The 27,821-nt window shown below is 42.6% G+C and overlaps 1 protein-coding gene across 1 annotated transcript; it reads right to left on the bottom strand.

The window, feature by feature from the left end:
• Positions 1–280: 280 nt before the first annotated feature.
• Positions 281–27,736, bottom strand: LOC311489528 (neurocan core protein-like). Its single transcript, XM_084546648.1, has 19 exons — positions 27,358–27,736; positions 24,091–24,294; positions 22,856–23,038; positions 22,108–22,282; positions 20,863–20,990; positions 19,877–20,161; positions 19,255–19,389; positions 19,031–19,120; positions 18,785–18,942; positions 18,537–18,699; positions 14,398–15,594; positions 11,015–11,131; positions 7,299–7,412; positions 4,927–4,978; positions 4,598–4,704; positions 4,335–4,417; positions 3,756–3,900; positions 2,491–2,673; positions 281–1,171 (listed from the first exon to the last, which is right to left on the bottom strand). The coding sequence occupies exons 1-19, from the start codon at positions 27,428–27,430 to the stop codon at positions 1,053–1,055; spliced, it is 3,711 nt and encodes a 1,236-aa protein (XP_084402774.1). The 5' UTR covers positions 27,431–27,736; the 3' UTR covers positions 281–1,052.
• Positions 27,737–27,821: the final 85 nt, after the last annotated feature.

Here is a 27,821-nt window from a genome sequence, read left to right as displayed (position 1 = left end):
ACCAAAAAAGTGGATGACCGATCAAATATCAAAGGGACCAAAGACAAAAAAAAAAAAAAAGTGACATTCTACCCATCATGTAAATACAGCCGTGCAAAGATTAAAAGTATTTAGCAGTTCAGATACAATCAAGTGGTTATCTCAGGAACGTATTTTATAATCCCATCAACACCGTCTAAGTCGATGGGACACAGCCATTAGCTGAGAGTGCTTATGGAAAGTCTATTTGATTGGACAAGGTCCAGCTATTGATCAGGAATCAGCCAATAACACACACAATATTTACAAAACAGAGATTAGAGGCAATCAAATGATTAATTTTGTTACTGATTGATTGTTGGATCATAGAAAAATGATGTTACATCGGCTCTCTGGAGTGTAAGTAAAAAATGAAAGCATGTTCACTAGCAAATGATTCATAATAAATAGTAAGAATACACAAACATAGCAAGTATTAGAAAAAAGCATGTCAGTAGAATTAGACAGACCAGCTACTCTGGTGCTCTATGGAAAAAGTAACAGCTACAGTACACATACAAAAAGCTCAGGGTTACCAGGGACTGAACGATATCTTGCATCAATTACGTCTGTGCTTTGTAAACAGAAAACTAGGATGAGTTATTTTCCATGTAGAACGAGCAAACCTTTACTAAAAAAAAAGTGATTTAGCACTTCTCTAAGTTTCTGTCTTAGTTTCATGCATACGCTCACACACACTCACACACTGCTGTCGGACAGACAGACGAGGAGAGGGTTATAGTTTGTAGACAGGTGAAGTGGTTACTGTAGAGAGGGAGGGCGTTAAGAGAGTAGGTGTTAAAGTTAGTGTTCGCATGGACCTCGGTTAAAGAAAGCAGAGTGGAAAGATAAGGAAGCTTCAAACACCCAAACTCAGGGACGGGGTTATGTTAGAGGAGGAGAACCTTATTCATCATAAAGCTAAGCAGAGAGCACGGTTAGAAGCAGAAGAGGAAAGAGAGGTGAGGTGATCTACTGTCTTTCTTATGGGCCATGGTTAGCACCTAGGCAATGCAGATGTGGTATTATTTGGTTCAGTAGTAGCCGTGTGCGTCCTCCCTGGCCTTGTGTCCCTCTCCGCCGTGTCTCCTGCGGCTGCGGCGGTCGTGGTGCTGGTTGTGGTGATGGCGTCGGTATCTGTGCGACCGCCGAGCTGGAAGTGAAGGGAGAAGGGACGTATTTATCTGGATTTATCTTTTTCTTACTTAATCACAACGGTTCTTTCAGTGCTTTCTTTCTTTCTTTTCAGTATATCTTTTTTATACTTTAACGCCCCTTAAGTTTGTGCTATAGTGGATGCTAGATGTTTGAGTCTGATGCTAATATGAAGAGTTTTTGTATTTTTTGTTAAAGCGTAACTTTAGAATCTTTGAACCTGGGCCTATTTTTCCTATGCATTTGAACATAATGACTGAAATATAAAAGCACTCTGCAAACCTTACACAGTTTGCCTCAGGGGGACCTGGACAGGCTGCTGTATAAATGGAGAACAACACTCCTACATGCCACTATGACCATTTTACTCACTTCTCACTCTGTTCCAAGAGCAAAGAAGCCTGCTGCAGACACAATAATGTTAACGCCTAAAATTATTTTGATCATTTGGCATTAGTACGCAACAAAACTGCCACTCCTCAGTACGCCAGTAGTACTTTCAGAGTGTCAATGAGTCAGTCTGTAGTAGAAACAAGGAGTTTTTGCAGACGTGGGGACCGATTGCAGAGATCTTTATGACATTTTGACTCAAATAACTGACATGGGAAGATAAATCCCCGGTTTAAGATAATTAAACTGCTTAATTAATGATCATGTAATGACAACACTGTTTTCTAAATTAATTTACTTCTTTGCTGCAATTTATTATTGCTAACAACATGTCTTCAGTAACCAAATATGAGCTGATGTTTCGGCATGGAGTTATTTCTGCACATTTGACCACTTGAAAGAAAGATGACAGGAAATTAGATGAGAATGAATTAAACTATATAACATTATATTTAGCTGAATTACATTTAACGTAGCCCGCTGGTTGGCAGCTGTTAGTTGATAATACTCTAACCCCAAACCCTCCAGGCTGCACTCATTTCAGTGATTATAAATGAATAATAAAAGAATCTTATTTTACTGCTACACTTACTTTGCTGTCAGTTCATCTGAAAATTAAAAGGTTATAGGCGACTAAAACAAATAAATATATACAATTAACCTTGGAAAGTACAGTAACCAGGTGTCAGGTTGTAAAAAAAACTAATATTTAATTCTACTTAAGGAGCACCCACATCCAGCAGAAGGCAGTAAACGGTTATAGTATCAATCAAAATATTCACCTTCATAAATAATAAATAATTCAATTGGAAAGTCAAAGAAAAACTTCATCCCTCAACTTCTAGTTGCCAGGTATAAAAAACATTCTTTTTGCTCTCATAAATGATGCATGACACGCGCTGCCGTGAGTTTAAACCGAACACTCACACTTCGTGCAGATGATCCTAGGTCGCTCCCAGCTACCGTCGGCCCGGCAGCGAGCTGTGGGGATGTGGCGCTGGTAGAAGCCTTCAGCGCACTGGTAGCGCACCACTGAGTGGATGTCGTAATGAGATCTCCGCCGACCTATCAAATGGGCGTTCTCCACTGCAGGTGGGGTCCCGCATAACACTGCCAAAGGAAAATCACATTGACTGATTCTGGTACAGGCTGGTTTTTGCTCAAGAGATGTACTGTATTTATTTCAAATAAATCTGAAGACACCTTAGGAGACACAGTGATGGAATATTCATTATAACCATCTCCCTGTACAGTACTAGTGTACAGCAAAAGAGACCTTTAGAAGCATTGCTTGGCATAATAAAAAAAAAAATCTATTACCAAAGCACATTATTGCAGGTGTAAGCTGCCTCTAGATGGCAGCCTTGTTGTTGTATCTGATGACAAAGAGCTGTGGTGAGGCCAGAGGGAGGTAATATGTCTCTGCAGAAGACAGGGCCTGCAGCCAAACCACAGAGCCATGAGACCACAGCCAGACAAACAAACACTCTTAAACTACTTAATCCCCCTCTCCCTGTCCTCTTTCATCTTTCTCCCTCCCCTTTCTAACGCCTCCTGACCGTCCTCCGTGTCTTCAGCGTGCTGTCCCAGCATCCTACAACATCTCACCGCATTCAGATTGGCTGAATCCCAGTGGAAAGGTGTCGGTGAGCATCGAGAAAACCTGGCGAATTCAAGCCGATATTTGCGGACAAGACAACGGCTGAGGAACACTGCAACTTCAGTTCTGCGGTTTGCAGATGTGTAAGTGTGGCCAGAGGAGAGGGAGACGACAATAAGAGGAAGAATGTGATTGATACTTCTCTCGGAAATCAATACAGGCTTTAGACCGAATCACGATCTTCGCTCATGTTCGTCGTCAGCTGTTGGAGCATCTGCTGCTGCTTTGACCTTTTACGGAGAAAAAAGAGCTATGTAACAGCTACTGAAGTCCAGGCTTTGTGAGAAGAAAGAAATCATGTCTGCATGAAGAGCACGAGAAATGGTGATGAGCACTGATGACTAACAAGGGGCCAGCTGGTCACATAACACTCAAGCATCCAGAGAAAAATCTCCACATGAACCGATAATGGAGCTCTGATATGGAGTAAACATCTCGCTAGACTTCGGCTTGTCAAACAGGAAAGGAAAACAAGCTATTCTCTTTGTTAGTGCAGTAGGTGATCACATTCAGTTCAGCAGTGTTTCAGTACCTGTGCCTTTCTTGCAGATGTAGGGCAGGTTGTAGTTGCAGGGCACGTCGTTCCACTTGCCGTCCTCATGGGCAATGGTCACCACACAGTCCTCGCCGCCTGCAAAGAAGTTATCTGGCTGGCTCTCCCTCCAGTTCTCGTATACCTGCACAGAAGCAAAATAATTAATTCACTCGGTTTCATTTGCCGGTATTGTGGGACTGGACGTTCTTTTCTTCTTTCCCTCTTTTTCCATTTTTTTATTTTTTTTAATCAAAGGGAAAGATTAACTGTGGCATTTCCGCATTAATGCTATTTGGAAGATTACACATGAGACTCCGCACATAAACGAGGACACGATTTAAATTTAAAATGAAAGGCTTCTCTGCCAAAGTATTCCACGAGGGATTTTGGTATTTGTGTTTTTAATCTGGGCTTCTCTCACTGATACGACACTTCTATGCACCAGCAACATTTCCGGAAAAATCTTTATCGATCGCTGCAGCTCGATCAAACCGCTGCCGCATGGTGCTGTTAGTACACGTTGTTTGATTGTGTTCTTTTTCAAACTATTAGATTGATGATAAAGCGATGACTAACCAGATCATTTGTGTCAGTCCACTGAAAGTCCTCCTCCACTGTGCGATCATTCAGGCCGATCCAGGCGTTGTCATGACCGAGACCTGGAACAAACAACAGTATGACAAATTCCCTTTAGTTTTTGCCTAATCTCTGATCATCTGACACCAAATGACAAATATCTCTGTGTTTTAGACTCTTGTTTGTTTACTCTTCCCCATTTTCTTCTATATGATTCATTTTTAGTTAGTTAAACCAAACCAAACCCAGGCAGACACACGTACCATTGATGAACTCCTGCTCACTAGCAGAAATGACACTGCTGAGGTGGGCACTGTGCTCTCTGCAGTCTTTCTCTGCGTCCTCCCAGGTGTGCCTGTGGGTGAAGTACCTGTGGGACAACACGGTGAAAGTGGATTATGAAAATACATATTTCATGTACCGCGCAGCTTGACAGGTTCAAATGATAGAGAGCAGCGCGGCAAGTACATACTGGGCAACTCGAGGGTATGAGAGGGTAATGCAGACAGATGAGGCCCCTGTGGTTTGAGGGCAGGTATATTGTGACTTCACTTATTTTCGAAGCACAGCCGCAGCTTTTAATCATGCCTACCTGTAGCAGTGGCCGTGGAACTTCCTCCAGCCGTGCTCACAGCCTTCAATGTCTGTGAAGAGGAGGGGAAACGGGAGAGGTTAAACTTATTTCTTCCTACTATAATGGTTAAAAGGAGGAGGCCAGAGTAAGATAAAACAGTTTGATGGAGAAGATGAGAGGAAGCAGAGGTGTTCCATCTAATTTGGCATTTAATGACTTAAATATATGACTTTGGCATCTTGAGAAGCCAAAATGTGAACGGTAATTATACAGGCTCGTTTTCAATTCACAGCACACGTGGCCCTCTCTCTGCACTATTGGTATTCATTAATAACACCACGGCCCGTGGAAGCATTTATAACTGCAAAGGTTAGATATTCATTAATCCTCATTACTATAGTAGTGCACGGCATACACACACACACACACACGTACAGCAGGAGAGACCCGGAGCTGTTGCTGGAGGTGGAGGTGGCACAAACCAGTGCGGTGATGAATCAGCTCTTGTGTGAGCGAGTGTGTGATTGTGGGTTTCAGTTGTGAGTTGTATGGAGTGGTCATTAGAGCCATGCACCACGCAGACATTCATGCGGTTCTTGCCTCTGGGTTTGTGTTTATTATTCACACAGCACATGCATATAGTACTCCATCACCGTCTTTTTTGCTGAATTATGGACTGCAGACCTCGGGTTTGTGGGTTGATTTGCTCCCCGACGCCTCTTCGATTACCTAACGTGGATCCCAGATTTTTAATTTCTATCTCGAAACTATTTTACTCGCAGTGAGAACTCCTTTACTCCAGGGTGAACTTAGTTTATATTTGGAAAACAAAGCTAACTTTATTTACTTAGCTTAGAAACTTAGCTAGAAACAGGGAAAACCTCTGGACAGAGCTACCATTTCCATGTATTTCCTTTGGCTTTAATGCATGATTTTAATAAATATTGTGTCTGCTGTATGCAGTATATTGTCTTTTGTCTCTTTTATATTCTTCTCCCATTTTCTTTTCTCTGTGAAGCCCTTTGAACTTCGGTTTGCAAGATGCTTTATAAATAAACTGGCTTGCATGCTTAATTTAGATCAGTATTAGCTTTTGATAACAACAACTCTTTCTGGGGCCCATTTACTTCTGCACACACATAAGTATGAAACCACATAAGATGCAATACATAATGCTGCTACTAGTTTTCAGATACCCCGCCGATCAACAAAAAAAAAAAAACAACAAAAAAACTGAAAAAGGTCTTAATGCATTTTGGTGAAATACTCATAAATATAGTTTGATAACTAACCAAGCACCTTTCACCTTTAAGGCCCAGTCTCACCAAACTAACTTTAAACTATTGCTGTCTACAGTCTATGCCGTCGCCTGTGTGTTGGAGAAAAAGACTGCAACCAACTAACATGTACCTACTGTATGTTCTGCATCTCTGTGAGGCAAAATAGCTCTCCATACCACCAGGTAGTCTGTATTTATTATTCATAACCAGAAGAGCTAGGCCTGTGAATGTACAAACTGCGGTGCAGAGCTGGACTTTCCTGAATCATAGTGATCTTCATGTTTCTTCATTTCAGACAGCCAGTCATGTCAATCAAAGTAATATCTCTCACCGATGTGCTCTGCCTCCAATTCAGTCCTGGTTCGTACTCTGTACAGTTTGGAACGGCGAACACAAACTACTGGTACGGAGAGTCAGTTCCTCTCACGCAGACACAGATTGTACATGCCAGTTGGCTGCTGGTTGTGAACTTGATGCGTTCATGTTCAAATTTTTGGACATGAGGCAATGCCACAGCAGCCTCAGCTGCCGGTAGTCACTGATGTCAGTTTGGTGTGTTTGGCCTTTAAACCGCACACATAAAAAATACATTTACAGCAATGATCTCATATCATAAAATCATCATGAAACAGTATTACTATCACACCAAACACGATAATGTTTGTGATTCATATCGTCACCTACACAGACCCATGGGAATGCGTGCATGCCTGTTGGGTGCTGACTATAAATGTGCAATGGTAACTGCCGCTTGGAAAATGGCGTGCATATTTTTGTTGCTCGCTGAAGATTCAGTCAGTCACCCCTCAGCTCCGTGACACGCAGATACATATTATGATAGCTGCGGAGAGATGCAGCTTTGTGATAATGTGTTATGACATGCAGCAGTTACAGACGCTACACGCTGATCAGGGTTACTTCCACCAGACAAGCCTTTTACAGCGAGCATCAGACGGCTGAAAATCTTAATACGTTCACCACGTGCAACAGTGCAGGGAATTTGTTTGTGCTCTACAGTCCAGGAAACATTTCGTATGAACAGTGACTGCGTGATAATTCCTCTCACGCAGCTTTCCGTTATCTGTCCGTGTGCATGTGTGCAGTGTTCACCTTTCTCACACGTGTCTCCTCCGTAGCTGGGCAAGCAAAGGCAGAGGAATGAATCAATCTTGTCGATGCAGGTGCCTCCATTTTCGCAAGGCTCGGACTGGCAGTCATCAACGTCTGTGAGCGGCGAGAACAGAAGGGTTGCAAATCTCATTAGAGTTCAAATTAAAAGGACGCATTCTGCAGAAGTGATGTTGTACATAAAAAAAGAAAAAAGGAAAAAAAAAAGGAAAAGGTGGTGTGGGCGTTTGCCGCCATTCAAGTTCTGACAGATGAGTCCTGCTTTAAACACTGAAATGTGTCCATGTTGGCGAGGACATTATTGTAAGTCAAACAGGGTGCAAGGAGAATACACGCACCCTAATCCCATTTACATCTCTCACAGAAGAAGACACTCTAAAAGCCTTTCAAGCGTTATTGCATTCATCTTCATGCATTTACAGTGCTCAAGGTTGACTTTATGTGTAATCTCTTCTTTTGTCTCTGTCCATTGTCTCCATTTACAAACAACTTCATGTGGGAGAAATACCAGCCTTCACATTGCATTGCTTTTCCTTTAATGCAGCTGAAGACCAGACATAAATCTAGAGCCAGCAGAGAGGCTGAACCCGACCAGAGGATCCGGGTGCAATCCCCTATTTTGGCAGAGTTCTCCCTCTCCCAATGAGGCCTTAATCAGCAACAGAAACTCATATGCTCTGCGGCTATCTCTGCTCTCTAACCCCTCTGCGAAAAAAAAAAAGCAGGCAGGCAAAAGGACCATTTCTCAACAGGGATCAATAAAGCATCACTTTATCATTGTAAATGGAGGGCATGTAATCTTCTTTCAGCACTGTGGGGTTGTTTGGTACCCAGAATAACAGATGCACCCCAGGACTGCAGAAATCTATTAAAACTCACAGCGAGAGTGCACTAAGAAAGCTACTTACAAGTTCAGACCAACTTCAGGGTATTTCCTCACTTCTCATCTCTTAGTGAGTTTCAAGCAAAAAGCTGAAGACTGAGAAAGGTCACCGAAGCTAAACGTGTCAGACCGATCAAGATCGACCTTTAGCCTTGTCCAAGACTTTCACATTTACACTGTCACAGCCAGACGAACTGACTACAGGCTGCAAGAGGGCTCATTTTTAATATGGTGGTTGGTCAATAAAGTTTGTTGCAGGGCAGTGGAAGAAAACTTTTTGTTCAAACCTGGTTTTCCAACTTCAGTTTTTGCTGTGGCTTCAAAATGTTGGTTCTAACGTTAACCTGGCAGCAGATAAAAGTGCCTAACGTGCTTTTATCTATTCATGAAAATGGCAGCTCTTTTAAGATAAAAGGGAGAAAATGAGGCTGTCTGTACGGAACAGACAGAAACCAGATATGTGCTTCTTCACTCCTCCATCCGGCTAAATGTTTAGATCAATCAGACACTATTGTTTTTTGGAGCAAACATCAGTATCAGAGCATCAGCTGTAGTAGAGTTTTGTTTCAGATTTCACGTCTTATTGAAACGTGGTTTGTTGGTTTAAATCACATAAAGCTACGATGGCACATGAGGGATTTGGAAATATCTCTCTTAAACTTGTCTGTGCCGAAATCAGATCGTCATTTATTAGAGATTAAATTAAGCTTGTGTCAAACACAGTTCCAAAGTTATGAGGATCTGTGAGAAGTGAAAACTTTAGGGAAAAGAGCTTTCCAGGAACAAGCACTGATTCAGAGCTCAGACTCTTCATGTTCACAGCAATACAGAAATCTAACATATAACATTAAAAAAAACATAAATATGAAACACTCTTGGGCTGATTGTGAGTGGCGTGACCTTGAATGACTTTAGGATGTGAGACCTGACAGTTAAACACACAGTTTAACACACCACAAGCTCTCTTCCTCCATTAAAATCAGTCCAGTTCTCTGTTGTTCAATGTAAAAAGTCTGCTCCCATTGTCCTTCTCATCATCCATTATGCATAGGGGAAGCTGCTCCTCAGAGAGATAATACTGCAAATTCTGCAAATCCATGACAAAGCCCTCCAGCGTACCCACGCATCAGCTGCTGGCTGTCAGTTTGATACCCGGTCCGTCCGTCTTTCTTTGACTCCGAACACGCGAAGAGTATAAGAATTGGGTTTGTTCACTGTCTTGAGGGAAAGTCAGTCGAATGGACTGAACACATGTGAAGGAACACATTCGGACCCTTAAGGCAGACTTACACCTCAGCGTCAAAGTGTCACAGCACCTGTGCAAAGGTGTCCCTCGTGTCTGCTTGAGGATGTACAGGGACACGGAGGAGCACTTGTTCTAAAATGTAACTACATGAAGGATCCGGTTTAGTTTGGTGAGATGAATGCTGGCACAAAAAACATCTTAATAAATGACGTTAATTGTGGCTCAGTCATTGTGCGTGTTTGTTCACTGCGTCGGCTTAATGTCGCACTTTACATGTGCGATTTTCCTGCTGCGACAAGTCACGAGTGTATTGACAATTTAATGTTTTTGCATTTTATACAGTGTAACACTACAAGCAAAACAAACTGCAACTTAGAAGTTACAGCCAATTAATCTTCACAAAGATTATACCCGGGGAATTGCAAAAATCAGCTGTTTAAACTTTGCACAATATTTTGTCACTTTTCCAGCGTGGACACACTGCATGCTGCAAACACAAGTGGAGTTACTGTATAGTAATCATTTGGGAGAATATTTTATCTGTTCTTGAAGGAACAAAATCCAGCTTCCTGATATCACCACACCACAACACAATAAAGCGATGCAAGCACTGTTCAGGTCTGATCTTGTAGCTGCCAAACAGAAACAATAAGAGGATCTGAGTGACAGAGGAAATTACCTGTAGAGAAAAGATGGCCCGGGAACATTTTCAATGCAGATACTGTCAGCTCTGCTTTGTCTTACGGTTTATTCAGGTCGGATCTGTGCAACATGGCAGCCTGTTGGTCCTGACCTCATTCTTTCTGGAAGTAGCATATCTAAAGTCCATCAAAAATCTGATTGCAGTGTTACAAAAAAATAAATAAAAATAAAACGGAAAAAGCACCTTTCAGCTATATTCGTACAGTGTGTCTGCAGAGAAGATTGTGCATTCTCCACTTTTTGTTTGTGTTTGTCGGTAGCACGTCCAATCAATCCCATGAATGTATCACAACAAAGTGTGCGGTACAGAAAACCCTTTCAGGTATGGAACAACTGATTTATTTTTGGTGCTGATTCAGACAAAACTAAGAAAGGCCTTGACTTGACTCCAGAACCTTTGGGTATTTTTGCAAATAACCCACAATCAAATAAGCTTAAAAATTCAAGAGACTGCAAGGATGGCTTTGGGTGAAACAGCAAGTTAGAAAACCATTGAGCACCGGCAGAGATTTGTATTCGACTACCACTTAGGTCATGCATCCGGGAGCAGAAATAGATCTTTTTCTTTGCTACTCGATGCTGCTTCAGGCAGGATTTCTCTCTGTGTGTGCGCAAAAAAAATATTGCAAGTGAAAGCTACCACGGGTTGACCTTGAGGGATCATAACCGCCGCCCGTCTCTGACAGTCTGAACATAACCTTCGACCTCAGCCCCCATTCAAACTCCTTTCACGCTGTGATGGACAGCTTGGCCTTTGACCTGCCAATGGGCCGTTAAAGAGCCTTACGTCAGTAGGCACACACATTGGCGCACAGCTGACTTCATTATGTGGTGTGTGTTCATGTGGGATGTGTCAGCGTCACCCACCTATCTCGCAGTTCTCTCCTGTGTATCCTTGTGGGCAGTAGCAGCTGTAGCCCGTTCCCTGAGGAAGGCACTTTCCTCCATGCAGGCACGGGTTCGTCACGCAGGGCTCCACCTCAACTAAAAGAGACAGATGAATGGGGGTGGAAGGTGCGTTTGGGAAAATAGAGAGTTAGTTGAATTTGTAAATGTAATTTGTTTTGGCAAGAATAAAACATATGCGTCTTCGCACACAGGCTGAAAAAATTTGAAAATGTTTACAACTGGGAGACAAATTTCTTCACCAATTTGCTCAGATTTTGAAATAAAAATTAAATCAGAAAAAATAAAATCACGCCACCCTAATTATCCATTAGAGCAGCTCAGCCAGAACAACACTCAGCACCAGAACAACGCATGCATATCTATTTCACACTCGGTGTCTTTTCAAAGGGATCAGAAGCCGGAGAGCCTCAACCTCGGCATCCACTCACAGCCACAGTTGTCATGGTTACCATATGGAAAGCAAGCCTCGGCTCACTCCACCGAGCGTAGTGGGCAGCGTGAGAACTTCAGACATTAGCTATCCACAACAGAAATGAGCAGACCTCCCGGCGAGCGCCTCAGCCCCGCCATTCACCCCCTAAATGTATGCGTGTGTGTGGTCTCCATCCACAATTAGAAATTTCCATATCAATCGTCGCACTACCACGTGTTTCTCCCCTGTGCTGCTCATTATAGCAACTTAAGGTCTTTGAAAACCACCACTCGTCGTTCACGCTGGCCGCAAAAGCTTGGCTGTGGGAGTCTTTGTTCGGGCAGCTCTTGCTCTGACACTGGGGGCTGCTTAGGAGGGGGTTGGCGTGTGAGGTTTACGGCGTGTGTGTGTGTGCAGGTTTGTGTGTTTGTGTTTACATGGGATGATGAGCGAAAATCAATACCTCGGCTATGATTAGCCCTGAGCATGTCCAGTAAATAACCAGAAGGAGACATCTCATCATGCTTTTGTGTGAGGAAAAATAAAGGTTTCAGGGACAAAAAAGAAAAACAGAACAAGATTGAAGGTTTTCAATCACAAGGACCCCAGTACAGAGCAAGATTTCTCAACAGCTCTGGCTCTGTGATAGATTTTGCGAGCTGCTCCCCTCTGCCCATTCTTTGGATTCTGCTGATGTCAGGTGCTAAAACCGGCCATGCGTTTCAGTTAATGTACAGCGGCCTGGGCCGGCGTGCACCCGCACCCTCTGCATCAGTCAAGGTCAGGGCACGTCTTGACAAATATCAACTGTTATGACAAGCAGATTTAGTGTGTGCGTGTGTCCGTGTGTGTGTGCGAAAGATAAACCTCATGCGATTGGCCGTTCATTAAAGCGAGTGGTGCAGGAAAATCAATAGTCTGTGGAAGGAGCTGACAGAGTGGACTGTCCTTCGCTCTGCACAACGGCCGACACCGCCGGTACAAACAGCAACAACAAAAATAAGCTGGCTACAGCAAAATCCAGTTAATAACTTTAAAGAGATAGGGCAGCTCGGGGGATAACACTATGCTGTAGCAATGCTGGGATACTTATAAGTAGTAATCCACATCACACAGTAATCATGGACACAGTCACAATATAGGTAGTGTTGAAAATAAGATTAATGGAAAAGGATTTTCAAGCATTTTTGAAGCGCACATTTTTATGTCACAGTAATATCTAAATCTGCCTGATGGAAAGGATTTTTATTGTGCTGCGTGCCCGTGAATCCACATGTGTGTTCATTTCTGAGAACAATGCGCTTTTTCTTGTCCTTGAATCCAACCTGAGGCTCCTGTTTCCTGTTCTGTCTCATTGATTAACCTGACCGAAGAAGTGCTCTATGATCCAGTCACTGCCGCGAAACCCTAACCACAAGGGTCTGAACAGGAGCTGGAGAGTGTACATAACATATAAGCGGAAAGCTGTTACTCTGGTCCAATCTCCTGCAAGCTAATCCATCCACCTTGTCCGTTTGTGTAGCAAAGATATCAATGTGTGTTCGTGTGTTTATGGCCCTCTGCCCGCATGACTCCAGGGTCTCTCAATCAATCAATCAGTCCCCATACTGCGCACTAGCAGAACCAGATGGTTGCCCTCGGCTCCTTGTCGATACAGTTTACAGCTGTTCTCCATCCGCAGACTCCTCGCAGCCCGAGCAGGCAGCTCACCATGCCTGCCACAGACATGAGCTGCTTTCAAAGGGAGCAAAAATAAATCACCATAGAAATGTGCGAGAGCACGATGCCCACAGGGCCCTCAAACGCTCCGTGATAGGATGTTTCCTGTATATGCTCTCATTATCGAGCACAAAAATAAGTAGTAAACCAGGTGGCCAGCCAGGAGCTTCACAGATATGTACTGTGCTGCCGACTTAATCATAAGATTGCACAGGGTGGCGGGGATGGGGTCTCTGCTTCTGGTGGGAATAAAAGGTATGTAGCTGTGGAAAACACACTGAGTCTCTTAAATAAATAAGCCAGTGGCAAGGTCAGAGGAAAGGAAATGAAAAGGCAGTGTTAAAGCATGTTTCTTTTTTTCACAACCAGCTTCTTATATTCGTCATTCATCATTTTTCAACAGAAAACTGTTCTAAAAAATCCTCTCTGCACCACTACAGACTGAGCTAGTAACTAGCTGATGAACATGATAAAGGTTATAGCAGCTAAAGGGCCTGGTATTGTCGTCACAATGTGGTCACTTCTCCAAACGAAAGCTAACGTTGCTCTGTGTACTAGCTGTAAATATACAACAGGTTTCCATCAGATTAGTAGGTAATTACAGGTGCTGATATGCTAATGTGCTCCCATCTGGTTGCTACTGCTCCCAAGCTGTTAAAAAAATCCAGTTATTAGAAACTGAAATAGCTTTAAAGTCTAGTGATCAAGTTTTAGAGCCACGTCTTCTGTGAAGGTTTTTCAGGGCCACATTTCGCAAATTTTGTTGCCGCACACCTACAATCACGCATCAAATTAGCGTGTAACAGACAAATCGGACCACCGGATGCACCGAGGCTTAGAAAACCACAAAAATAAGACTCCCATGTAATGCTGAAGAAACAGACCAGACCACATTTTAGCCAGAATATTTAAACCCCTTCGTTCAGGGTCAAAACTAAAGTGTGAAATTCCAACAAAATCTTCTGCATGAACAACTATGGTGAGTACAATATGTCAAACATGATGAAACAGAAATGCAGAAGGTTCTGTTACAGTTTGCCTTTGTTTTGAATGAGATTTATTAACATAGAGGTTTGTTTTAAAGGTTGTGTTTTATTGCCCTAATGCCATTTAAAAGATAATGATGAATTGTGGATTGATGACACTGATTATAGGGATACATGAAGTAAAGCCAAGTAAAACGATGGAAAAATATCGGAAGGCAGCTTACCTGTTGGGCTGACAGTTGTGGTAGTGATGTTGAGCTCTCCTCTGTTGCTCTCCTCCTCCATATTGCCAGGTAAGAGGGCCCCAGAGCCCAGATGGGACCAAGCAGGCTCCTCCTCATCTGTGGGTCCCAGCATTGGTGGAGGGTAATCCAGAGAGCTGTTCACAACCACCTTCTCCACTGGGACCAACTGAAGCGACTTTAAAGGGTCAGTGAAGGTGTCCTGGTTGTCTGAGAGAGGAGATGGAGACGGGTCTACCAATCCAACAGTTTGAGGCTGTGAGGGGGAATGGGAAGTGGGCAATGATGGTGAGGGTGAGAGGGACGGAGTTTGGGAATGGGATGGAGGTGAGTAAGTGGTTGGAGATGAGGAGGAGGAAGGGGGGAGAGATGGTGAGGAGGAAGAATCAGATTCCGAAAGCGATTCCGATTGGGATGATGGAGAAACAGATACAGATTGTGTGGTTGATGGTGATGGGGATGAAGATGAGGATGGTGTTGGGTCTTGTGAGATTGACAAGAATGAGTTTTCTGTTGCTGGTACAGAGGGGAGGGATTTGGATGGAGTAAAGTCACTGTCAGTCCCAGTTGCCGTCATCACTGTGGGCTCCAGAGGACTGGTAGTCATAGTGGTAGTCATAGTGGTAGTTGTGGTGGTAGTTGTGGTGGTGGTGGTGGACTGTCCTCTCCTGTGACCCCTCTCTCTAGATCTTTCTCTGGATCTCTCTCTTGGTTTGCTTGTTCCAACCAGTCGTCGTGAAACTTGGATCTCCCCTTTCGCTTCTGCACCGGTGATTTCTCCACTTCCTTCCTCCTCTGCTTTACCCTTCTCCTCTCCCCTCCCCCTCTCTTCTCCTCTGTTCCTGTCCTCCCCTCTGTTCTTCTTCCCCCTTCCTCGTCCTCCTCTGCCACTGGCTCTGGAGGTCACTGTCTCCTCCCTCTTGTCACCCACATGGGTTGTGGTCTCCGATTCGACACGGACCCAGGTTTCCCCGCTGGAAGAGGTGATTTCAGGTTCAGGGCTGGAGGCTGTGGACATGTGGGACTCTGAGGTCCCTTCACTCTTGGTGCTCTCAACAGTCATATTGTTACTGGAGGCAGCTGAAGCAGAGGCCAGATGAGTGGTTGAGTCTTCATTGGCTGGAGTGGTGTTCTCCACTGAGGGACTGCTGAACCATGAAGATCCCCAGGAGAACAAACCTGCACAGGCCAAAGTACAAACAAAAAGAAAAGAGGGACGTCAGAAGTGCAATTATTGCAGACAGATATAAAAGGTAAAAAAAAAACAAAAAAAACAAAGCCAAGAGTGAGAGACAAAGTGAAAATCATCTTATGGATTCTCACTTCTTTGCCAAGAGCGGCAAAACAAACACTTCTAAACAGTCTGAGATTTCTGTCAGTGTGTTTTTTTCTTTTTCTCTACCGCTGTAGCAGCAGTGCCTACAGTTCAATATTATCAGCGGCAGCTAGCAAAGCTCTGTGGACACGGTGAAGAAAAACATTCAATTAAAAGGTCTCTAAACTGCCAAACAGTTCACTCTACGGTATGTTAATCAATGAGGTTAATACAATTAATATTACCAGAGAATACTCTATATTGAAGATGAAAAATAATAAAAAGGTATTACTGGGGGTTAGATAGGTTGGAGTTGCTATTGCTAACCTTTTCCCAGTAGCTCTAACACAGCTTAATAATACAGATATGTAGAAAAACATCTCCCATTAATCAACCAAAAATAATTAGTATGGTGCTATATTGTCTATAAATGCATTGTATGTTCAATTCTCACACAAGTAATGTATCATCATACAACCCTCATACATAACGTGAATGCTTGTCATTTCTGAACACCTCTACCATCACTACCACGCAACCTGAATGCAGCAGGTATATGTTTAAAAAAACATTTTCAGTGGTGAAACCTGGAGCTCGCTGACAGATATCAGACACAAACATGAGGGCACACGTTGAGTCAGGCCAAACTGAATGAAACTAAAAGCCACCACGGCCTCACAAGCTGCCTCAGAATTAAATCAACGAGTCTGTAACGCAGTTTCAAAACATGCTTGCCATTTGGAAACCTGATTCATCCAGTGCCAACACATAAAACCCTGCAAATGTGCCGGACCCCTGACATATGGGAAGTAGGACAAATGGGTTGAGGAGCAGGATTACACTCTCTTTCCATCATCTGCCTGTGTTCATTTTTAAAATCAAATTCCACTGCCTGATGGCGGAGGTGATACTAGAGTCTCTTGGGGCCTTTCTAGCTTATTAATGTTTTTCATATCGACTGGCGGTGGTGTCTTGACTCGGCGGCAGCGCACAAACTAGACTTGGTCATGGGTAATGGAGCTGGACACACTGGTCTGCTAAGATGACCAAGATTAATGAGGAATATTGTGACTGTAGTAGAAGTTATTTTATTCAAACGTGCCTTCCCCATAGTTAATAGTATTCAGTTAGCTATTTAGCGTTTTAATTCTCACTATGTGCTCCACTTAGCCCTTGATTTCTTTTCTCCTCTACCTCTTTCTTTTTTCACTCCCAGAGAGATAATTCTCTTTTCAATTGGGCGCCATTGTCAAAGTTAAAGAGTCACGAACATGTTTTATTAGAGATCTCCTCACAAAAACAAGAGTGACTTGTTTTCTGTCTTTTTAGTTTTGCACACCTTGAAGTCTTGAAGAAGCAGAAATGACACATTACTCTGAAAAAGTATTATAATATCGTCACCAGCGGGCATCTTTTCAGCAAAATGTTTCCTCTTTCACGTTGACATAGCCTCAGCCAACTTGAGAAACTACAGGTGTATAAAACTCTTCCTTTAAATATGTAATACATAATTCTTGATACTATAACAGTTTCTTTTGAGGACAAGCAGAGGCAAAAGTTAAAGGAACACATCTTTAATCCTTGAGATTATTTCTCGGGGTGAGGAAAGCAGATGCTTACAGCTAGAGCTCGTCAGCTGCCATACCTGCTATCAATCACAGCTTGTTAGCAGCCCTGCAGGAGAGGCAGCCTCGGCTGCAGAAAAAGGTCAGCGTGACTCCAGACATTTTTGCTGAACACACGTCCTCTGCTCTCCCCCAAATCCTCTGATCCACCACTTTCCCCATCACTATTGTATAAGAATATTTTTTCCAAGAGCTTGTTTGTACTGTAGTAAATAAACTACTGTATTATAATACCCATCATTGCATGAAACGTTGAGTAAATTAGTGAACCAGCAGTAAAGCTGCTCAAAATCCACCCTAATAAACATAGACTGCTGTCAAGCTTTGTCAAGGCTTCATAACGCAATTGCTGTGACTGTGTACCACTTCACATTGCACTCCTCAGCCATAAGCTATTGTTTGATGGGTTATCCTCTGAGTGCAATGGCAAATATTTTGGGCCTTCCAATGTACCAGCAGATATCCAGACAACAGAGAACATTTTCAGATATCCGTGTCCATATGATTGGTCTCCTCCTGTGGTATTCACAGAGTTGTAAATGTAAAATTTTGATATGGTCCAAGTTTAGTTGTTGTGACATGCTTGCTGATGTCGTCAGAAATGGAGGAGGTAATATTTTGTTGCGTAAAATTTTCTTTGTAATTTTAGAATCTCTCTGAGGAAAAAACTGATACTCACAACAGCCTTTGCATCTCCTAAAATTACCCAATTGTTAGCATGCTAAGCTGTTAGCCTCTTAGCTTCTGGACACCAACAGCTACTGGATAGCCGGATTATCTGGTGTTACAACAGCTCTGGAGTTTAATTTGAAGGTAGCTACAGTCCACTGGACAAGAGTATGAGTTGAAAGATAATGTCTTAACAGATTTTGTTGATGCTATGTGCTTGCGACTTGTTTTGTGACATATTAACTTGTATGCTGGCAGGGTATGACGGCTCAGAGAAAGACAAGTCATTATGCCTGTTCAAACCTGATTGGTTGAAACTACTTAAAACCTGGAAACCTTCTGGTACCAAGATCATCTTCCTTGCCTGTAGGTTGCTGCTTTTTCAGATTGTACTATGTATGTAAACACTGAAAATGTTACAAAATGAAGAAGAACTCAGTCAACAGCTGCACTGTCAGGCAGTAAATCCCACTTAATTGGCCGTTGTCAGTTCACTGTTTAAATCCATTCACCTGGAATAGCTGTATTGGATGGATTAGACCCCTCGTCAGCTTTTTTTGTATCCACCTCCTCTTCCACTGCGTGTACACTTGGTTCTTGGGTTCCCTCCTTGTCTCCAGTTCCTACGAGGTAGTTCCAAGGCTTCCAAATGGACTTGACAATCTTTGAGATTGCCTAACATAAGTGAACAGACAGTAACTTAGTGATGCTTCATCAATGTTAAAAATGCGTATAAAACAAATAATAATAATAAAATCACCTTCTTCTCAACAGGTGTTGGGTGGACAGGAGGTTGAAGGAATTCCTCAGAGTCAGGGCCATGCTCCAGTGGCTCCCCCCAGTCCAAGGAACTCTGTCCTGGGATTAACTGGAGGGTCACAAAGGACCCAGAGGAGTCCGAGGACCAGGGGTCTGAGGCTTAAGATGTTCAGGTAAATGATTACTACACTTCATCTTTGGGTATTAGTACAAACCAACCATCTAAAAGCCATGTAATTGGACTTACAGGCCTCGCCACTGTGAAGGGAGGTTTCCTCTTCTAGGTCAACCAATCCTGTCCAGTTGGAAGGTGAAACATCGCTGCCATCTGAAGGACCTGCAACAATATGCGAGACAATCATTCAATTATCTGCATTCTTCCACTGTCTATGCTGACTGATTGGGTCATTTTCTTATTAATCAGCCGGCTCGTGCTGCTACAAATGTGTGTATTGTAGAAAAATGTAAAACCTCTCATTGTGGCGGTTTGCTGTGTCGTCGGGTTGGGACTGTCTGTCCCTGCTTCAGTTGAGCCTGTAAGATAGCTCCAGGGCTTCCACAGGGAGCTGTAGATCTGAGAGATGGAGTCCGTATTCTTCACATTACCTGCGAAACAAGTTGAGAGAGATCTGCTGTTCAAATGGCACTGGGGGGTTTTTGTGTCGAAAAGCATTACCGCGTTAAGATTTTGACAAAAATGGCAATATCAGCAACTGACAGCTGAATACCTAGATGTTTAACTTCAACATGTTCTGTCCTCTTTTCCTCACACCCCCGCGGCTTCTGTCAATCTAATGGTTTCCCAGACTTATGACGGTAGGATATTTAATGTGGATCAGAAATCACTGTTGCCATAGCTACAACACTGGCAATGACATTTATTATCATTGTTACTGCAATAATAGCAGTCAAGACTTAGATAAGGAGTTCCGCAAAGATAGTCATGTTTCATCTACAGCATATACTTCCATATGAAACATTTTCATTTCAGTCCAAACCATCAACATGATTTAATGCTACATTTACAATGGAATGATATATTATAAAAACAGACACAGTAAGCAGCCCGTGATTTTCCTTCTATGGCACGAACCTCTGTAGCAGTAAGCATCATATAGTTCTGTGGTGTTGTCAGTAGTGCTGTTGGGCGTGACAGAGCGGACTCCAGGCTGGCTTCCTCCACAGTCTGGACGAGGCCAGGTCACCGGGTAGCGCACGCTACCATCAGACAACCAGCCTGGTGCGCAGCTGTCCAGGCCGGCCTTCCAGGCCAGATAAAGCTGTCCCACTGTGGCCAGCTGACCCCCAAGGGACACACAGCGGTCTGAAGCTGAAGACAGCGACAGTCTGCCTGGGACTGAGGAATGAAACACTTCACCTGGAGGAGGAGGAACAGACCAGACTGAAGCTCGTTAACAAGGAGATGATGTGGATTTCTAGTAGTCAGATTTGTAATGGATATTTAATGGTAGGAACGAAAGGTTAATAATATTCTATATTTTTGTTACTTCACTGCCAAGCCTGCGACAGTCAGCCCTAAGCCCATTCATTCCTGCCACAAGTCTATTAAAACAGTAATGTATGTATGAATAGTTTTGTCCTTCAAACATGCTAAATAGTTTCCTGAAGCAACTGAAGCATTTAGTCTGAGCCAACATTACTTGAACAGGTGCACTTGAAATTTATATTGACTACTTTAAGATGTGGCTTAGTGCAGATACAAGTACATGTTCATTTCTAAGAATACGATGTAACCCAGCGCAACACTGTGACTCACTGATGTATGTTTGTTTTTTCAGATTTTGCTCTTCAAGGCTTTGCCCTGAGAAACAGGCAGCCATCACTCTTCTGGCTACACAGACAGCACATATTAAAGTGGATGGAGTCATCGTTTCTTTGTTTGTTTCATTGGATTTGTTGAGAAAATGTATAAAAGCAGTATCCCTCTCAGAGTTATCCTTCGATATTGCAGCAGAACATGATGCAAACATCAGTGTGAAAGCCAAAAGCTTTGACAGATTTTGATGTGTGAGGTATGTGTGCGTTTGCGTACACGCGCATGTGTGTGTGCGTGTGTACCATCCAGTTCTTTTGCAAAGCAGTACACATCAAACAGCTCTTTCGGGTCCCTCTTCCCATAATTCCTCACTCCGGCAGAGTACTCCTTGTGTCCATAGCAACCAAGCTCTGGCAACTGGACAGAATAACTGTGGAGACAACCATGTGGGAGTCATCGATGGGAATTAACCTCTGTAAGAAAAAAAACTAATAACACGAAATGGGAAGCATAAATGAGCCTCGTGGACATTTTTACTGTAAGATTATCCCAGCTCGAACATTGAAATGTTTCCTTTCATTAAGACTTTAAATGTCAGTAAAGAATAAATTCTTGTTTGCATTCTCTTTTAAAGGGCATTGGAATAAATTAAAATACAATTAACAGCAAAGAAACAACAGTGCTGAAAAGACGAACATGATTCTGAAGCCGATGGAGTGGCATAACAGAAGAATATTAATTGAGATAGCAGATGATCCGAGAAGAGTGGGAACAACTGTGGAGGGAGGAAAACTGTATGTGAAACAAAGAAAATGTCTTGACAATGGAGAATTAGCTGATTGTTATTTACTCATATATTTTTCTAAATAAATTAAATTTACTTGCATAATTGATTAATCATTTTTTTTAAAGAATGAATTCAATGTTTGGGAAATACACTTGTTTTCTTCCTTGCCAAGAGCTCGATGTGAACATTCAGACTTCTCTCTATTATCTTAGCTTAGCATAAAGACCAGAAGCATAGGAAAACAACCAGCCTGGCTCTGTTCAAAGGGTAGAAAATCTGCGCACCTTAAGTCCAATAATTACACTCCTTTGTTATATCTCAATGATCATTTTTATTGCGGTCATGTTCAAGAGTATTTGTGGCCTGGAGCAGTGGTTTCTTCCTTATTTCTGGTACCTCTGCTAAACTGAGCTAACCAGCTTTTGGAGTAAAATTCCTATTTACAATACAGACACAAGAGTCATATTGATTTTCTTGTTCAAATTTTGTAAGAAAGAAAATGGAATTAGTATTTGACTGGTTTTAAACTAAAAATGTCAGCAGGTTTTTTCTTCATTTGCTCTGATAATAATTTCTATACAGTGTCTTTAGGTTTCACGTTGTGTTCAGGAAAAAACAAGCAATTAAAATATAAAATCCTGGACTCTTAATTAATCAAAAAAAAAATCATAAAAATAATCTCAGCTGTGGTCATTTGCAACTAGCAAGAGACTCAACAAGGCTGCGGCGAGAAGGATCAGGTTATTGGTCATCGCCTCACCGGACAGTCTGATCATCCAACCAGCCGGCTGCACAGCTGGCCAAGCCGTCATGGAACGCGGCCCACAGCTGGGCCGGGGTGGCGATCTGGGCCGAGTTTTCCCGGCAGGCTCGCTGGGCATCGGAAAAAGAGAGGGTGTAACGGGCGCTGGCGGCCTGGTAGTGAAACACTACACCTACACAGACAGACACAGAGGCAGGTGGTGAACTTTCTGACGTCCACTAGCACAGTCAAGATCAAGATTAAAATCAGTGGATCAGTGGAACGTAATCAGTGTGCATGCTATTGTGGACCCGGACAGATCAATCTGACACTGTGTGAGTTTCAGCTGAAATTTCACAGACGGGCACACAGAAAATAATTGTCATTGGTTCTCAGTCCAAACACTTTAATTAAAAGAATTACACAATTATCCGAGCGGAAAACCAGATAATACAAACAAGCCAAGCCCAGACAGCATAAAACTTCTTTAATGAAGTCAGCCATTATAATATTGATATGGTGAATCAGTGATGTTAATGTTTCTTTAAATAAAAAAAGGTGTGTCGTGCTGCTGTTTTAAAAGCTGCCATTATCTGACTGCAACAAGTTTGGACGGCCATAAAAATCTATTAATCTATAAGAGGAGCTTTAAAGCCCTCCGTGTCAATGCAGCTCGGTCTGTCAGCAGCATTTCTCCTTAGTTTAAATGTTTCCTTTGGGGAGCTGCGGCACCAAACTTTCCTCACAAAGAGGCTGCTGCACTTACCGGAGACCACCAGGGGCACAGTGTCCCTCTCATAGTCGTTACCCATGACAACCTCACAGTGGTAAGTGCCCGAGTCGTTGGTACGGAGGCTGGAGATCTCCATGGTAGCATTCAGGGGATTGGCAGCGTATCCTGGCAGCATGACGCGGCCACTGAAAGCCTTATTCACCTTGATTACATCACCTTTTGGCACAGAAAGAGAAGTTTCTTCATTGTTATTGGTCTACTGGCATCCTGAAGATTTTAGAATTAGTTTGTTGCTTTATTTTAATACTTTTATAGAATAAACTTTGGGTAGGGTACATCTGGAATTAGAACAGTATGGTTATCTAGTTTTAAGGCTAATGTTGACCAAATCTGGTCAAACCTGAGCTCTTTAACGTCATTTTGGAGTGTTAAATTCCCAATAAACAGTACTTTATTAGAAGATTTAAAATGTATGATTTCATTTAGTTTGACATGTTCAGAAATCAGTCAGGCAATTTGGGACATTTACAGCCACACAACTACAGGAAAGCCCACTTATCCATATCCATTTTTGCTTCAGTTGTCAATTTATCCCATGTGAGAACGCCCACTGAGACATCAAACAGGTACAGAGCAACATTCATGTGTCTCGTTTCGTCCAGTATTAATTCTGATCCACGCTCATTTCTGATCGAAATATGGCTCTTGAGCTGCTTAGTGCCCCGAGTTCTCCAGCTAGCCACTAACCTCAAGTTCACCATTTACTACAGTGAGGTTTGAGAGCCTTCTCACTGAAAAACAGCTGTGCCTGATAATGATGCTCCCGAGAGCTGTGAGACTGAACCAGAACTGTAAAGCTGCAGGCTTTAAAACCAACTGAAAGACACTAAAACTTTAAAGGTGCCCTGTGGATGAATGTAATGAGCACTGTGTCTCGACTTGGCTGAAAATCCCTTCTCTCATTCAGGCTTGGACATTTATAAGTACAGTGTAAAACCTCAGCTAAAAAGGACTTTCTCATTTTGATTCTAAGAGCTCCCACTGGCAGATTATTAAAACGTTTTAATAGTTTTTCTTTAGAGTCATTTTAAAAAAAAATTAATTGCATAACTGGGCGATAACTGTCTCTAACTGACCCGTTTTGCATACACATTTTACCATATGTTAATATAAACCTATTGATTAGTGAAGATTTAGGTTGACACTACACTTGAAAAGAGTCTGACTAACATAAATATAAATCTGCAGCTACGATAAAGACGTTTTACCTTTAGCAGAAAGCACAATATGCTCCTGAGGAGAGCCATGCCCTCCTGCTGGTAGCCGTGAGTGAGTCCACAGGATGCGGGGAGTTTGGTCGGAGGAGGCGGTCTGGAGGGTGAAGACGCACGGGAGGACTGCATTGCCTGCCAGCATTTGTTGAACCGTAGGATGGGTCACCCTACGCATGTTCACAATGGATGAGGCAGAACCTAGGGACAAGAGACAATAATTAGATGCAATTAAGTGGTTTGTGACAATGTGCTTGCAAGGGAAGAAAACAAAAGAAAGAAAACAATGTCAGTAATTTCAGAGACGTGAATAGGTTTGTAGGTGTGTATGGTAGCTCTGTAATCTTCATTAAGCAGTGAAAGATAAAGTATACAAAAAGTGTAGGCTAAACTGCAGCTCCTCACCAAAGTCTCATCCAGCAAGACCTCTGGGACTCATTAGCAGTTTCACGCTCACACTGACATATATGTTGGAGTTGAAACAACGTTCCAACAAACCAAAGTGGCTCCCAGTTACCGGCTTAATTATTTAGATTTCTATTTATTCCTCTGGTTTCTTATCCCTGTTTCCTTTCTGTTCACGCAAATGACTCCAATGCGTCACTCAAGCCCGTTCATTTAAAGGACTTTACCTGCTACACAAGTGCTACTGCCACTGTACAAAATCCTGCAGATTCGTATCAGCAATCCACTTTGTCTAGTTGCCATGACATACAGGTTCAGAGTAACCATGACAACCATCACCTGTGCAGACAGTACCCTCTAACCAACTAGTTCCTTCATCTTTGTGGCTTTATCATCTGTACGCCTTACAGTAACAAACCAGTCCTCTGCTGTTTTGATGTTTTATTTACTGTGTTTTATTTCATTTTATCGAAGGCTGAACTTTAGTTTTTACTTAAAATGTAATTTATTTACATAGTGTAATGATTATCAGGCTATTGTCATGGTAAATGGACATGATCCATCTAGTAGTGAAGATGCAGCTGAAATCTGCTCCCTTTCTATTTAAATTTCCACTGTTAGACAAATACAACAGGATTTGTAGAAAACTAACATTAGCGGTAACAAGAGAGAACCTGTGTGGAAAAAAAAAACCCAACAAAGCCTAATTTGAAATTTTGCGCACTGTGGAATTGAATCCCGGAAAGATATTTCCATCTGCATTTAGATTGGACGGCTTTCACAAGCTGAACCCCCTGAGAGCAAGTCTGTGCGCTGAAGGCGCCCCCGCTGCCTTCCCCCCAAATCAGATGTAATCACGGAATCACAAATACGAGGGAAAGGCGTGAGAGGCAGAAAAAGACAGAGAGCAGGGGAGGAGAAAGGGGCGCGGGAAATTAGTCAATCTAAGAAACTGGATGGTGGAAATTGAGAGTTTGGTTGACAAGTGTGCCCTATAGCATGCTGGTGACAGATGGGCCTAAAGAAAAGCAACTAAAGACAAACGGAGTGCTGGAAGTGACATGAAAGGATGCTCTCTGTCACTAACAGACCCGTCCCTTATTCTTGTCAGTCCTCCTCCAGAGTCCACGGTGCTGAGCGGATTGCAGATAAACCGCAAGGAGGGTTTCAAGGCCAATGTGTGTCTTAAACTAAAACTACAAGTTGTGCTGGTTGATTGCATCTGATGCTTTCATTCCAAAAATAAAAGCTTGAATCTAATATTATGACCAATTAATGTATTTAAAATAGGTACACAATATAATGAAAGCTGTTGGAGCGTGTTGTGGTTAAGGGTTGAAACACTTAATGATGGCTGAGTACCTGGTGACCTTTCCTCCAGGCCAAGGCTACATCCATTAACTATGGATGTAATATAGCATTTTATATTTTAGTAGCATGTAAATTGAACTGAGTGGATTCAGCCAAACGTAAAAAGACTGGCACCAGTTCCAAATATCTGCATCCAGCAGTCGTTTAGCTGAGCATAGCAAAATAAATAAATGAAAAAAAATGGAAACAGGAGGAAACAACATGGTAACAAAGTCTGTCAGCATCTCCTAAGCTTTTCCATCGGGAGGTGTCCTGTTTCCAGCCTTCATGCTAAGCTAAGCAAAGCTAAGCTAACCTGCCACTGGGGGGGGAACATTTCCCACCATGTGGAACTATTCCTTTAAAAACAAACACATGTAGCATCAGGTTTATAATGCAATCCCCTTTCAGCAAATAATGCAACCGCTATGCCTACTTTGCGATTGTGTATCCCGTAATCCGTTGTGCATCAGTACGTTCAGACGATTCTTATCTCGTCAAAAAGTCAGGAGGAATCAGCGGATCATGTATATCAGCCACAAAATCACATCTGATCATCACAACCCTCGGACGGGCTTTGAGCTACACTCACAGCTATTAGCAGACTGAGCCTGTTGTAAGATACGGGACGTCACAGTCGGGTTTCGCGGATGAGCAGTAACACGTGTCACTCTAATACGTATACATATGTCTCAGTTGGATACCTTGTGGTGCTTTGTTGTGTGCTTGTAGTGACACATTTTGAAATTACAGACTCAGAAGATAGCATCTCGTCTCAGTCTGGGAGAAATCAGAGGCTTCAGTCTTTTTAATTCTGCCACTGGAGAGATTCTTTGATTTACTTTGGCATCCTGGCTTGTGCAACAAAAACATGCTCGAATGTGGAGTAATATTTTATGCTGTCAGTGCATAAAGACTAAATGTTTAGCTCTATAAATGAGAAAGACAGTTTCTTATTTTAATATAAAAAAAATATATATCCTGACTGTCCACCGTCAGGCACAGCAACTGCAGTAAAAGTAATTAAGGAGAGGAACTTATCTGTAACAGTCAGCAGGCGGCATGGAGAAGCTCAAACCTACGATATGATCCATACGGAGACCTGCAGCCCTGAGACGTTTTATCTTTTGTTTTGTAATTGTGAATTTTATGCATAGTTGTAATGGAACAGATGGTCGTCTAAACTTGCATAAATGGGTTTGGAGGTGTTCCAGTTTAGTCCCACCGAGCATGTCTGCAAACATCCTCAGCGTGTCAGCTCTCACTTGCAACACTCAAATTAGTACAGACCTGTCTGTGGAAATATGAATGTGGGGACTGGGGGCTTTGTTTTCTGCTCCAGTTGTACCATCTACCCTGCACATATTTGTCCATCCTCTTGTTTCACTGTGAACTCACTTGTGAGCTGACATCATCTCTTACTATTAGCTTTACATCTAAAACTTCTGATTAATTTCTGCAGTACCTGAAGGCAAAGTAAATAAAACTTTCAGGAGACAAAGAACTCACCCCAGCCTAAAGAGAGCAGCAGCATCAGAGTAATGGGGAAACGCCGACCACCTGCACACAGAGCTGGCCCCATCCTAGACCTGCAGAGAGAAGATAACAAAGGAGAGTGGTGAGGCAGGGTTTAAAATGAAGATTGAATCTGAGGCAAGCACAGAGACAAAAGACTGGTAACATTTTTTTGTGTTGTAAATGAGTGTATACGTTTGTTACAGATATTTAACAGGTATCAGTGTTTCCATCTTTGAGGTCCAGAAACACCGAACCGTCATCAAAGAACCGCTGCTAACAAAGACCGACTGTGACATTGCCTGCATCTCGACAAAAAAGTCGCACTTGAACACATTGCAAAGACAATGGCCAACAGCCAGCTGGCACATACGTTCTGTGCCGGGTGAAAGGAAATACCGGCAAGTGGCAGAAATTTGTATTTGTCATTCAAAAGGTGAAACCTTTTAACTAAGAGA

The sequence above is a fragment of the Chelon labrosus genome (assembly GCF_963514085.1).
Source record: "Chelon labrosus genome assembly, chromosome: 6".
Classification (NCBI taxonomy): Eukaryota; Metazoa; Chordata; class Actinopteri; order Mugiliformes; family Mugilidae; genus Chelon; species Chelon labrosus.
Note: the sequence above shows the minus strand (reverse complement) of the source record. Positions and strands in the feature narration are given on the sequence as shown.

Excerpts from the sequence above, each read along its gene's own strand:
- LOC311489528 (XM_084546648.1), bottom strand. The coding sequence starts at position 27,430 with ATGGGGCCAGCTCTGTGTGCAGGTGGTCGGCGTTTCCCCATTACTCTG. Across the intron at positions 3,901-4,334 it reads GGACTGACACAAATGATCTG|GTATACGAGAACTGGAGGGA; the intron begins GTTAGTCATCGC and ends GCTTCTGTGCAG. Across the intron at positions 1,172-2,490 it reads TAGGATCATCTGCACGAAGT|CTCGGCGGTCGCACAGATAC; the intron begins GTGAGTGTTCGG and ends CTTCACTTCCAG.